General features: G+C 40.2%; 1 protein-coding gene across 4 annotated transcripts in view; it reads left to right on the top strand.

Moving 5' to 3' along the window:
• The window catches only part of scaper (S-phase cyclin A-associated protein in the ER), a 162,818-nt gene that overhangs the window by 69,621 nt on the left and 78,099 nt on the right, over positions 1-15,098 (top strand). For all 4 annotated transcript variants that reach the window (XM_079809277.1, XM_079809275.1, XM_079809278.1 and 1 more), the window contains 2 exons: positions 6,547-6,612; positions 7,901-8,027. In XM_079809277.1, the coding sequence (XP_079665403.1) occupies positions 6,547-6,612; positions 7,901-8,027 (193 nt within the window). The remainder of the gene's footprint in view (positions 1-6,546; positions 6,613-7,900; positions 8,028-15,098) is intronic.

The raw sequence follows: 15,098 nt of genomic DNA, 5'->3' as shown, positions 1-15,098 counted from the left end.
TTTGCTGACTCCTGGGAGTACATTTTTGGGTAAACTAACCCTTTAAGTGTGACCTTTGGACTCTTTCCATCGTTGGTGACACAATGCCGCATAGACCGCTGGGAAGTTGTGAATTTGGTTGTAAAGTTGGCAAAGGACAAGGGTGCATATCAGCCACAAAAGAGGTTTTTGTGAGTAAACTGACAAATGGGGCACTCTATAATGCAGACTTGTGGTCTTCACTGTACTGACTGTAAGTTTACATTAAGTGCGACATATAGACCCTTGCAGTCATCTTGATTTGACATGTTGTTGACGTAATACCCCATAGACCGTTGTATGGTTGGCTGCTGTAAATTCCACACTAGTGCAGTCTCGTAGCATCAAGGGTGTTTAGCAGCCACCAAAGGGCCAATTATGAGGAACCATTTCAATCTCGAAGGTAACACCCAATGCTCTTGTGCGCTGCACACTGCCACAAGTCTGCAAGGTCACCTAGTGCAGCATCTGGACTCTTGCCACCCTCGTCTCTTCATTAGTCACCTGCTGTTATGACACCAACATGTGGACGTTATGCAGCATTAAGTCCGTATAAAAGGCAACATCAAGGACACCTAGCGGCCACAATGAGGGAGATTTGTAGGCACCCTTCTAAATCCTAAAATGGCACATGGGACACTCTACAATCTTGTGAACTTCAGGGATACTTGCAAGTGTAGGCCTTTAGATGAGAAGTCGACATCACGTGTTCCATTTGGGACAGGGCCAATGTGTCTGTGCATGTGTAGTTGCCATTAAACTGCGGTTCAGACAATTTCAACTTTTTAAGACACTTGGTCCCTGCTAACCTCAGACCTTTATTTGCCATCAGGTGCATGTAAATCTTTTCAATCTCAGGATGTATCCGATATTTATTCTACATATAACCCCGTATGTACATTTTGTTGAATTTATAGATGGATCCGGCTTCATTCCTCTCAGTGGATATGTTCCACAGGTCACATTTTTCCCTCCCTTTTCCTCATCCCTTTATTCATCATCAGTCAAATTGTCTTCCATTTGATTGAGAGCCTCTCAAATCCAATATTAAATATTGCACCGCTGCCCGACCAAATGTTCTCTGTAATTGGGAGTGCCGAACGCCCGAGTCTCCCATAGCACATTTAAAACGGATACACTGTATTTGTTTTTTTTTTAATCCGTCCGAAGGCATTGACGGTTTTACAGTTGATTGGGGGAGGGGGCCGTCTGCGTCCAGCTTGGGCGGAGGTGAATAGTGGGGCACATCGTGATGAATTGATGATTAGCTCTGCATTGTAGCTTTGTAGCGGCCCCCCCCACTTATAGCTGGTTACTAATATTTATGGTGCCCGGCCCGTTTAATGGGGCCTGCCGCGTTCAGAGATTGATGGTCCGGCGATTGCCCCTCTGTTTAACCCGTGCAGGCGTAAAGCTGTCAAAGAGGAATATTGTAATCTGGAGGATGAGGACGAGGCCAGGTATGGTTCACAATCTTTCCTTGAGCGCTCCGCATCGGCCAGGATCGTTTCACTCCTTTGAAACAGAACACTTCAGAATCAGTCTTCAAAATTCTTAAATAATGCAATAAAACCTAATTGTGTTTATAGTCAATTTATCGTTAAGTGTCTTAATAGTTAAGGAATAAAGGGATCATTACATGGCCTGGTGGCATCTCCAAAGTCCTGTCCTCCACATTAACAAATTTCATTTGAAGTCACTATTCAGTGTCTCCTACAGATCAACTAATTGCTTCAACTAATTACTGTCCCCTGCTGTGAACATTCATGTTATTATTCCTGTTATTATGATACATTTGCAGGATTACATTTTATTTTTATTTTAGGAGAAATGAGAATTTTAATAAAAGTCTAAATATACAGAGTTGAAGTCTAGGGCTGCCCTGACTGAAGATTTTTCTAGACGACTAGTAGTCATTAATTTAAGCAGTTAGTTGACTAATCAGACGTTTATATTAATTTAATGACCTAACCATTATGTGTCAATTAACAAAAGTTACACACAGGTCCATAGCGGACAAACATGTCCATGTCCAAAAACTGTCATAACAATTTTAAGCTTGGAAGCACAGACTTAAGTTTGGTCATGCACACACACAAATTTTTTTTTACACACATACAAACCACACTCTGACATCCGTACCAACACACCCACACAATTATAGCTGCATAATTTATGCAATTGGCTCTGTAATATGCAGAAGCATAAAACAGAAATAAAGCCAATATTTGCTTTAAAGGCCAAACCTGAAAAAATGGCACCATTTGGTTAAAAAATATTAAATTTTGAAGCCTTGCCAACAGAATGAAAGCCTATTAATGAAGATTGCATAATTTTATAGTTAAATGGCCCTTGGATTAAAAGTTCAACGGGGACATTTTTGTCCTTAAGGTCTTGTGTGTAACTATTTTATGTTACTAGTATAAATTATATGTATTAAAGGAAATGGATGTGAAATGGTAAAATTCCAATAAAAATACACCTTTTTTAATACATTTATGCAGTTGGCATTAACACGGGCAAAATGATCAAAAAACTGAAAAAGACAACAAATGTACATGCACAACGGTTAAATATACACTAGGGTTATAAACCATATTGAGCCTTTAATACAGTATATATGTGTAATATATATAGCCTATTCCAAAGTGCCGGCAAAAGTAATGATGATGTGTTGATGACGAGTCAGTGTCGGCTGCAAAGATTGCTCATTGCACCTTTCACGGATTACATAATCAAACAGTATTTGTTTTCTATTTGAATTGGTTCGTTTAAAAGTAGAAATGTCAATGTTTATATAGATATATTTCTATGCGCACAAAGACTGAGACGGCAGAAAGCGCATTCTGTTTGTTTTTATTTTTTGGGGTGATTTTTGCCTTTATTGTGACAGGATAGTATAGAGTGGACCGGGAGAGAGGGGGGACGGGATCGGGAAAGGTCCTCGAGCTGGGACTCGAACTCAGGTTGCCCAAAGCGTAACGGCTCTATATGTTGGCGCGCTGCCCATGAGGCTATCGTCGCTAACTTGTTTTCTTTATTTTACAAAAGCAAACATTTTTGTTCTTATTGTGAGTTTACACGAAAAAAAATAGACCCTTAGTATTAGTATTTTAAGTTGTTTCCACTGTTATCAGAAAAAAATGCAAGTGATTGCGCTGGCACCTCCATGTCATGCAGTGAGTGTTATGATTTAGCTTCCACACTCCACACAAACACTTGGATATGCACCTAATAATAGCACACATTTATCTAGGTTGCCATTAGAGCAGGCATCCAAGTAAAGTTACTACTACATATTTCAGATGATATGTATTTCCTGCCCAACATTCTGTATTTACAGCAAGGACCTACCCAAAAGTTAATGATCTTTTCCTAACGGACGGCGTGACTTCGCCACTTCCTGTAGAGGTTTTTTTTCTGCGACTAAACGATTAATACAATTTTGGTCAACTAAGCCTCTTCTAGTCGACTAACATTTAGTCTAACGTTTAGTCGACTATTATGCTGCGTTCACACCAAACGCGAATAGAGCGTCAGGAGCGAGTGATTTCAATGTTAAGTCAATGGAAAGGCGCGTTGACGCGCGTCTGGAGGTCCTGAGATAGACGCGTTTCACGCGGCGCGATGGACGCGATTCCGCCTCATTCGCGCGGCCAGTTTGCGCGAATGACGCGAATTGGACGCAATTTGCGCGATACGCGCGTTATGCGCGAGTGGTGCTTTTTGTGCATTCATGGGTTTGAAGCTAATTCGCGCCTGACGCCTGAGTTGAAAAATCTGAACTTTGGCGTCAATTCGCGCCGCGTTAACCAATCAGGAGCCTGCTTGCTGCTGTCACGTGGTAAAGTGACGTGATGAGAAAGCCTGCATAATTTAAAAATACTACTATTGTGTTACAAAATGTAGTTTTAAGACTTTTTCAGGTGGGAATGTAGTTGTTTAAAGCTCAAATCTGTGGTTTATTTATAAAGAGAGCGCCTATTTAAAAAAATTAATCTTTGTTGTGAGTTGTGAGATCCAGGTGATCACCGGGCGCTCAGTGCTCATAACCCCGGCGAGAGCAGCCTTTCCTCGGCCAGTCCTTCTGACATTTGCCACTGGCTCTGATGTCCTGTAGTGGTTCGTCTTGTGTGGATCTAACGGCCGATCTTTGGTGTCATGAATCTATAATTTGTTGTCTGCCACATCATTTTGACTGAGGACAAAGAGAAGTTTCATAACTTTATTTTTTAAGGATATTTAAATATACATGCAGTGAAGCTAATGTAGGAGTTGCCTGGACCACATTTGTGTGGCTATTAATGTTTATTATATATTTTTAATGAAAATGAAAAGAGGCAGCATGGTGTTTTATGACATATTTCTCCTGGAGCGCCTTGAACGCGCGTCTATTTCGCTTCAAACGCTCGATTTCTACGTGCGTCCAATTCACTGTGAACGCGCGAATGGATTCAAAATGTTCAAGCGTCCAACTAGACGCGGTAGACACGATTTTGACGCTCTTTTCGCGTTTGGTGTGAACGCAGCATGAGAGTGCGGTTTTCGAAAATACACAGATCAGGCATAACATTATGACCGTGAATTTCACTGATTATCTCCCATCACTGCACCTGTTAGTGGGTGGGATATATTAGGCAGCAAGTGAACATTGAAGTTTGACAAAGGCCAAATTGTGATGGCTAGACGACTGGGTCAGAGCTCTTGTGGGGTGTTCCCGGTCTACAGTGGTCAGTATCTCTCAAAAGTGGTCCAAGGAAGGAACGGTATTCCCTGGTGGCTTTGGCTCTTTCAGCAGGATAATGCGCCCTTCCACAAAGCAAAAATGGTTCAGGAATGGTTTGAGGAGCACAAAAATGAGTTTGAGCCTCCAAATTCCCCAGATGTCAATCAAGCATCTGTGCGATTCGCTGAACAAACAAGTCCGATCCACCTCGCAACTTACAGGACTTAAAGGATCTGTTGCTAACATCTTGGTGCCAGATACCACAGCACACTTTCAGGGTTCTAGTGGAGTTCATGCCTCGACGGGTCAGGGATGTTGGGGGATCAACACAATATTAGGACATAATGATATGCCTAATCGGTGTACGTTGATGGCCAATTACATGTGTTTGTTATTTAGCAGCACATGCCTATAGAGGTTATGCACGTGATGTCACTGTTGGCCGGAGTGACTGTGGTTACACCCACTGAGTGGCAAAAAGATTGAGTGGCAGCATTGGTTTTCAGTGTGAATGCCATGAAAAACACATCTAAAACGGCAAGAGCTCTGAGATTTATGGTACAAACAGATTTGACAAGAAATCTGAGGTGTATTTTTACAGACTGCCGAAAGGTTCGCTGCAATTCACAAAAACAACTGAACTCCAGGCTATCATTTTGTGCCAAGATGTTGAATCTTAGGGTAAAATCATACCATTTATGTTGTATTGTTATATATTGTATTGACAACTCTTCAATTAAATATTTACCATCCTATAGTCTGCATAATTGCATGTTTTTAAATAAACACTGACAAAAACTATAGGGCTGGATGATATGAAAATATATATAACATTGATATACGTGATCACCCGGATTTAGATCTACCTATATTGTGTTTATATAAAGCTCTCACAGGCAAATTTGCTTTATGAATTTCCCCGGCATTAAAATCAGGCTCATATAAATGTTAGGAAACACGATTCCTGGCTGCATGGCAATATCCATGGATCACTGGATCTTTGGTAAGCTGTAAGGAACACTATCGAGTCCAACCTTTAGTTTAATCTGATAATCGTTTGTTTTATGCAGCAGGGAGTTTTGCCACTCAGTCCCGGCTGAGGGGGCGTGTTCCAGCAGGAAAGTGACATCAATGCATACCCTCTATTCCAGTTGGGCTAAACCCAGACTACTTCAGAATTTCAACTCAAACCTAGATTAAACTATTAAAAGTCTTGTGACCACTCAGACATCTCTTTCCGGAAAAGAACGTCAGAGAGCTCAGTTTATCAGCCCCTGAACATCCATCCGTCAAGGTTTTTTTTTTTTTCAGGAGCTGATCGATCACCCTTATCTGACTGAATGGGATGTGTGATTGTCAGGAATTTTGCTCGATGGACCACAACAGTGTACTAGAGCTGACTGACAGCAAACATTATTTTGGTCTGTGACCCATGAGGGGACTAATTCACACCCAACAGCCAATCACCGAATTTATTTAGAAGTTCTGGACTTAAATAGTGTGGCTGTCGGAGTTCAGTATATTCCCTGCTGTGAAACAACATCCTCTGCTGTGATACCTCTCTGAAGACGGAGTGTTTGTGACTCGTTCGTGCTTGTTAGTTTGTGATTGCTGCTAGTGCGGTCCAAAGACTAAATAAACAGTTTGAGGCTCAGCTTGACCTCTTGACATTTTCTTTGTTCAGCATGTCGTCTTATCTCCTCATGTCTTCAGGCTGACAGCCATCGGACTCCTCTGTTTCTCTCTGTCTGTCTTTTTCTCTCCATCTCTTTCTGACAGACTTGTTTGTCTTTCTTTTTCAGGGCTAAGGAGTATGAGACATGCATGGAAGCCAAGTCCCAGACCCCCGACTCTCCTTACAAGGCGAAGTAAGCCAACCTGAGGTCTTCTACGGAGTACTCATGTCTTAATGCTGTCTTTTAAATCCAAACGTTAGAAATTATGCCAGCACTGGGCTTTCCTTAATCAAAGCTTTATAGTTTTGCCCATTAGATGTAATACTATGCAGCATTGATATCCAAGAAGTGTTGTTCAGGGATCTCCTCTTACAGTCTATAATTCTTGCTATTTTGCTCTGTGTGTGGATCAGGTTTTGTTCTTTTGCGCAATGATAGTAAAAACCCGAAATCACCTACACCTGTGTGGCATTCCAGTGGTCCCTGATATTATATAATTTATTTATTTTATTAAAGGTATCTTTTTGAATCAAAAACATGCTGAAAATGCTGATGTTTGGATAAAACATGCAGGTCATATTCACTGTCATTATTAACAAAAAAATTGTTTTATCTCATTGAAATAAAGCTGAAATAATAATAATTATTATATATGACTAAAAATCGTTTTCTTTCATTGAAATAAAGCTGAAATAATAATAATAATTATATATGACTAAAAATCTTTTCTTTCATTGAAATAAAGCTGAAATAATAATAATTATTTATATACTTATACATATAATATTATTATTTCAGCTTTATTTCAATGAAAGAAGACGATTATTATCTATCTATCTATCTATCTATCTATCTATCTATCGATATAGATATATAGATAAATATATTAGTAATTTACTATTTAAAATAAATTAAAGCTAATTACAATTTTTTTTTAAACACTATAATACTATATAAATAATACTAAAATAACACTGGTCATATTTCACACCTAACATCAAAAAGTATGTGTGTATATACTATACTTTAAAGCCAGTACAATAAATACCAAACAAATATCTTGATTATTAAAATTTTGTATAAATTAAATTATACACATTTCACATTACAGTAATTTTAATGTTTTATGTATTATAGTAAAATTATTGTATAATGTTTTTTTTTTTGATGCAGAGGTGTTTTTACATTTAAATCAGAATATTACAGCAAATAACGAACAACTAACTACCTTAATATATAAATGCCTTCCAATTTAAATATCTATTTTCACAGCCAGTAATGAGCATTGGGGAGAATAAATGTGGTTAATTATCATGAAAATAATGCAAAAATACAATTAGGCTCCATTTTAAAATGATTTTGAATGTTTTTGCCCTAATTAGCTTAAAATAAAAACGTAATGTACAAATGGACACCTTTTAAAAACAAATCTTGTATTTATGATTGTTTTGACTGCGTGCGTGTGTTTGTTTCCTTCCAGGCTCCAGCGTCTGGTGAAGGACCTGGTAAAGCAGCAGCAGGGGCAGGACAGTGGCCAGTGGGCCAGTAACAAAGTGTCTGGCCTGGACAGAACCCTGGGAGAAATCTCCCGCATTCTGGAGAAACAGGTTTGTGCATATCTCAAGTTATTATCCATATCTCTGGTGTGTTCTGATTGGGTCATGCCCTCTAAAGTAATTTTAACATTACCTGTGGAGTAACTCCACAGAGTGCAGCACCCTTTCTTGACAAAGCTGGAGATACCAGTAATGACTGAATGGATGTATGTATGCTATCTGTTGTTTAAACTGCTGTTTATCTGTCCATCTTTACTACTGCACAGGGTTCTTCTGGAACTGTAAGCATTTGAGCAGTGTTTAGACCAGTCTTTGTCATTGGCTTGGGGGCTTTATTGTCTGAAGTCTAGTCTATGTGGATTTGAATGTGTATTTGTGCGTGCGTGTGTGTGTGTGTGTGAGTGTGAGTGAAGGAAGGGATTTGACTTGAAGATAAGCCTCTAGGCTGCTCTCAACACCGACTCCACTGAACCGCCGGCTTTGGCTGCCGTCCTCCCCGTCTCGCAGTCTATGCAGAGTATCGCTTTCCATCCCTAACTCTCTGCCCTCGGTTATTTGCTAATGAGGGCCAGGTTAGGTGCTTGTTTTCATTGCTGCAGATGTTATTAATTGGCGGAGATCCCCGTTTGTCAAACAGGCGAACATGTTTCTGAGCGTTTGGCTTGCTACTGTTGTGCATTGTGGTTTTTGAACAAAAATATGTTGGTTTTTCAAAAGTAAATATAATCCAAATGACTTGAGCTAACAAAGGCAGGGAAGCTTTTGAAGATGTATTTTAGTAATCACTTGAGTTTTCTCATATGCCAGCTTGGCACGTCACCACCCACCACGAAAGTGCTCTACTAATATCCCACGATTCAGTATGAGCTGAGAGATTAAATCCATCAATTATAGATTAAAAGAGCTGTTTCCTTTTGGTGTTTTTGATTTTTAAAGACGCTTGATGGAGCTGTTGTGAAGTTTGGTTCCAATTGTTCATTTCCAGAATCACTATGGCGATATTATGTGATCTTAACAATTATTGAGTTTACACATCACAAAATGTACTCTTGAATGTAAACCATTGCGTAATGTTATCTTAAAGTTAGTAAAGTGCCTGAATTTAGTTTGTCTCTGACAAAACACATTTCCAAAGCCACTAGTTTAGGGGTTGCCTAAACAACTAGTTGACTAATCAGTTTTAACTCGAACCCCTGTATAATTAGACTGGTTTCAGGTTCACCTGACCCTAATTGAACCTTAGGGGCTGTTTACATAAGATGCATTTTTACATTAAAAATGGCTAAACGCAGCTCACTGGACAATTGAAACAATGCAAGAGACTCAGATGTGTTTTTAAAAGTTGGATGCTGTGTTTGTGTGTAATGGGACACTCAAGAAAAAAGCTGTACAAGTTGTTTTTCTAAAAGCCCATTCAAACCACAGGCTGTAACAATGAATTTTGATAATTATATGAGAATAGGGAGGTCCACACCACAATTTTAACGATAACGCCACAGAGAAAACATTGACATCCAATCAGAACTTGAAAGAGCTTGAGCATTTAAAGCAGCGGACTACATAACGGTAGTGTGCGCTTATAATAAACAGAACATGATTGTATGTATGGGCTCGTATAAATGTATCGTTATAGTTATCTTTATAATTATTGTTCTTGGTGTGAATGGGACTTAAATGAATAGTTCACCCAAAAATCAAAAAATTACTCAACCACAAGTTGTTTCAAACCTGTATGAATTTACATGTAACATGTACTTACCATAGTAATAACAGTAAATGATGCTTAATTACATGCAAGTAACCCTCAACCAAACCCTAATCCTACCATGACCATATAGTAAGTACTTTGTTCTGCTGAACACAAAAGAAGACATTTTGAAGAACAGTTTCTGTTCCCCATTGACTTCAATAGTATTTTTCCCCTACTATGGAAGTCAATGGGGTCCATCAACTGTTTCGTTCCCCATATTCTTCAAAATATCTTCTTTTGTGTTCAGCAGAAGAAATTAATTCATACACGTTTGGAACAACTTGAGGGTGAATAAATTATGATTTTTGGGTGAACTATCCTATCCCTTTATAGGTTTATTCTTAATAAACACACACACACACACACAAAAAACTAGTCACACTTATTAATTTAACTAGTCAACTATTGTGACCCATCTCCAGTATACTATATATCTCTAGATCAATAAAGGGGAAATGGATTGGTGACACGTCACATTTTGGTAATGAAACGGGACATTTACGGGTTCTGTTGGTGCCATTCAGTAATACACTCATCAAATGAAGGGATGTGTGGTTTGGTGGGTGTGTTTTTGTGGGTGGATGCATGGTGCATTGATGGTGTGCCTGTATTGACCAGTGGGAGGAGATGTTGGTTGTTAATGGTCTTTCAGGAGGGAGAGGAAAAATGTAAGAGACTTAAGAGGGTGGTAAAGCTGAGCTAATGGGCGAGGAGGAGGGCCGAGGGAGGAGAGGAAAGCATAAGCTGCTAGAGAGGAGTGAAGGGGATGTAACAATCAGCCTTAATCCCAAAAATTCAAATTATTGTCCAATTCGGTTTCACAAACAGAATCAGTCAACTTGATTTATAGTTCATTTCAATACAGATGCGTTCCGGGATGCTACCAGTGAAGTCAATAGACATTAAGTTGAAATTAACCCAGCACAATTCTTTTAAAAACCTGTATATTTACACAATATAACAAGGCAGATCTAAAGTAACTTAACACTGTTAATGTAACCAACATGCTCCACATTCCCTTCAACAGATTTTCTTAGATCAGACCTTGTCATCTCATTACCCTCTCCAGGCCCTGTTCTTCTTAGAAATGTCTCTGAATGACAGCTTCTATCAAGAACATGAGTACATTTCTTGTGTACTGTCCCCAAGGCCTCCTACACAAACTCATTCTGGAGTTTTCCGCAGAGACCTTGCTTTAAAGAACTCACGCCGTTTTTGTTTTTGTAAGTTGCTGGAACGGTGAAGTGCTTGTGGAAATGTCAGCTCCTCAGGCTCTTTCTTGTAGCCTTTTGGGAATAAGACTCTCTTAAGAGTACAGTATCTGGACTTCATTTAGACTGTCAGTCAAATCTGTGGATTCCTCTAGCCTGGATCCTGCCATGTCCAGCCAAGGTCTGCACGTCACCAAAACCGAACAAGTCTGTGAACCCTGGTTGTCGAGGCAGTTCCGCTTCTAATCCCAGGACAAAGTCAAATAAATACCCTTCATTGGGAGTCTGCGTACACCCCTTCCCCCTCAGCATCACCTCAAGTCAAGAACGTTTAGATTATTTGACCTAACAAGCATCTCTCATGTCACTGACTCACCTACAGATTTGTTTTTTTTCTCATACCCATATCTGATTCAGTCTCCACTTTCTCCACTAATTCCTCGAACAACACCAGACTCTCCGCGCCCCCTTCTAGCCCCTCAAGCAGTGCAGCCTCCCCCACTCCACTTTCCCCGTGCTGACTTTGCTCGGGCACAGTCTCCGACCTTTGCCCGCCTCTCCCTCTGAGCCCTCTAATGGTTTATTTTGTGTCAAACCAGGTTTCAGTTTGTCTCCGGGAGAACTGGCTGATCGAAGAGCCTTTTTTCCCTTCTTGTTGTTCAGGAATATTCAGGGGAGTTTCTTGTTCCTCTGATCTGAGCTCTCTTACCTTAGCAGAATGAGCTCACGTATTTACATTCTGCCAGGGAGTGTTTGTCACTGCTTTCAAATAAAGACCAGGCCGGGATCAACTGCCTTTATGACACTTGAGGGACTGTCAGGAACATTCTGGGCCTGCTGGGCTAGCCAGTATTTACATTTTCATTTGCCAGCTGTCAGAGGTTGGCTCCCCTTGGTGGCCAACTGGTGGCTAGCTTTACCTGATCAAGAGGCCCAAGTCTGTGGAAAAAAGCACCATGGGGCCCTTCCAACTTTGTACTTGCCCCAATCCATGTTTGATGACTTGGGGTGGAGAAAATGTGCAGCAAATGAAGCTTCGGTTGAGAGTGAAGAAGAAAATTGTTGATTGACTGTGTCAGTGTTGCTTAAACGTGGTTTAATAAGAGGTGAAGTCTGATTTCCGATCCACTAGGTGGCCAATGTTTTTACCTCTTGCCATATGTTTGGCAAATTGCTGAATTGTCTATAGCAGAGGTTCTCCACCCTGGTCCAGGAGTACCCCTAAACACAGCACCTTTTAGATGTCTCCCCAATCAAATAGACCTGATTCAACTCAGCAGCTCATTAGAAGAAACTCAAAGACAAGAAATGGGTGTGTAAGATAAGGGTGATGTCCAAAATGTGCAGTGTATGGCGGGTACACAAGGACCAGGGTCGGGAACCACTGGTCCATGACCTTAATTTATTAAAGTTTTTAGTCATTGTTGTCTTGGTTTGTTCTCTTAGTTTGTTGGTTTTAGGATCATTGAAATGCATGAACAGAACCACATTTTTCAACAAGCCTCTTCATAAAGATGTGTGAGGTGATTGGGTGTTGCCTGTCTGCTGCTGAGGGACAGGTCGAGCTTTAGGAATTAGCTAGCTAGTTTAAAAAAAAACATGGACATAGTTTTTGCATTCCTTCACCATGTGCTGTCAGTAAGGTAATTTTCGAACCCTAATTGCCTAGTAATTCTTTTGTTCCACTTGGCTGTTACTTGTGACTGAAAGAGAGTAGAGGATTCATGTTTCCCCTCAGGTGCATGTATGAAGGGGCATGAAGACAGCTATTAGAAAAGTCAGAAATCCCTAGTGGAAAGAATTGCCCTTGGGTGGCTGATTTTTTGATATCAGCTTGATAATTGAACTAATAATGTTGTGTAGCTTTTCCATATTTTCCGTCAGAAGTTAAAAGAATCACACCATTAGTGATCTTGGCAGTTTGTATAATCCAGAGTTAAAGGTTTATGAGTCTGGCATGCAACCGTTCTCTTGCTAATTTTGGGTTACGTAGCATGTACTGTGTTCCAGTTTGTAACTGACATACACTGACGTTTCTTCCCAAGGTTCCTATTGATTATACTCACTTGTTTCCAATGAACAGTTGGTACCTATTAGGGGCTTTCGCACTGGAGGAATCTTTTCATAGTTCCAAGAACTATTGGCTGAAGTACCCGGATTTTGGCGTTTTCGCACCACAGGAACTAGAAACGATTTTAGTTCTAGGAGCTCGTTTTGGGGGAATTAAATTATCTCCTATTTCAGAGTAGGGTCTAACCCAGCACAATAGGAACTACCACACGTAAGTGTACGCTTATTGGCCGAACGCACATGAAACGCCGGCAACCGCCATTAAAAAGAAAAAGACAGATTATAGTCTATATATTTACTCCAGAAACTAACTCTACGAATATGGAAGACATTGATAGATGGACCTCTCAACCTTTACGCTACAGAGATAATCCAACACAACTTTGAGGGTACCAAGCTAAACATGATTATGTATTTCTGCTAAGCTAGCGACATTGGACATCAACCACATGGCAAACGCTAATACTTTTTCATATACTTCTTTCTTTGTATAACAGTTTTATCTAATAACGTATCAGACAGGACTGTTAAACAGATCGTAAACTAGTGAAGACAAACAATGTAGGAGCTGTGTGCTCAGGCTCTGGCATTCTCATCGCATCAAAATAAAGGTCACAACAACAAGCACAGTTTACGTCACTTCAGAGTTCCTCCTGGCGGAAAAATGGAAAATGTTCCTAGGGGAACTTTTAGTTCTCGGGGAACCACCCTAGTGGCTAGTTCCTAGAACAAAGTTAGAACTACCTGACGCGAAAGCCCCTATTGTTATCCTAAAACTGAACACCTCCTCCCTGAATGTTTCTTGCTTGAAAGGAGCAAGATTATCAGGAGCAAGTTATCTACCAGTGTGTACTTAAATGTGTGCTATTAAAACTGTTGTAAAGACTAACTTATTGCTTTACTGTCTACAGTATTCTTGATGGGGTTTACAGCTTTTTTCCTTTCTTGTAATGTCAGCACAGGCCTCTTCACTAAATAGGAACTGTGTTTATGCTGCTTTGTGTATTTCTATACTACTTCTTGAGAACAAAACACAGAGTTGTACCCCGTCTGCATGCCAGCACTCATATCCATTCTGAGATGTGGAGCTGTCCCTGTAATCGGAGGGGGCATGTTTACATCACTGCGCCACTTGCCAAAAGATGGATGGGCCTAAGACGGAACCTTGGTGAACCCCTCCGTCAATGAACGCCCCAGCCAGTTGTTCTCCATCTGTTGCAAGAAGGGGGATGCAGCATTTTAGGAGCACTCCCCTCCCCCTGACTTTTCATGTTGGCTAATTAGAGTGGTTTGTAGGAGGTGAACACGCAGACACATCCAGCCCTCCCTCCCACTTAACGTGTACCCCACACCCGTACCCTTGTCCTGGCTGACCAGCGGGAAGTGCAGCTGCCTGGCTCTTTGATTAGCCTAGCCTAAAATGGCCACTCTTGTTAGTAATTGGATAAGATTGCTCAAGCTGTATAATTTAGATTTACTCTGCCCCCTCCCTCCTCTCTAACCATCTGATCTGTCTTCAGTTCTTCTGTTTGAATCCCCTATTAGAAAAACGCAGGCTTTCATCCTATTATAGTATCACTGGAGTATTTGTTGAAGGAGGGTGATACACTAGGCCAATCCAACAACAGTCTCACAAGTGGTGTTTTTATATTTGTTGAGGACCTGAATATTTAGGAACAAGCTAAAAAAAAAAAAAAAAAAACTTTTTTTTCTTTTTCTTTTTTGGTCTGTATTTTTTGCAGTGGCATTAAAATGTTTATGTTGCCAAATTGCACAAGTGAAACACAGTCCCTCTTTAGTTATGTTAAGATAGAAATGGCATGTTAACACATTATTCCTGTTTTTGTAGAGGCATGCTGGTTGCAAATAAATAAACTTTTGGGTTTCTCTTCTGACGTGGCCTGCTGAAAAGGCATATAAATGCCAGATTACTGTATTGAGAATGGGAAGCCCCTGGCAGCATGTTAAAATTGCATTTTTGGTAACATTTAGCAGAAGTTCACAACAGTGTATGTCCTATATAAGATTGTCTTTTAATATTGCTGCATAGGTTTTTCAGTTTCCACTTGGGTCAGTCTAATAAAATACAGG

The sequence above is a fragment of the Gobio gobio genome, assembly GCF_949357685.1.
Source record: "Gobio gobio genome assembly, chromosome: 25".
In the NCBI taxonomy this organism is placed as follows: Eukaryota; Metazoa; Chordata; class Actinopteri; order Cypriniformes; family Gobionidae; genus Gobio; species Gobio gobio.
Note: the sequence above shows the minus strand (reverse complement) of the source record. Positions and strands in the feature narration are given on the sequence as shown.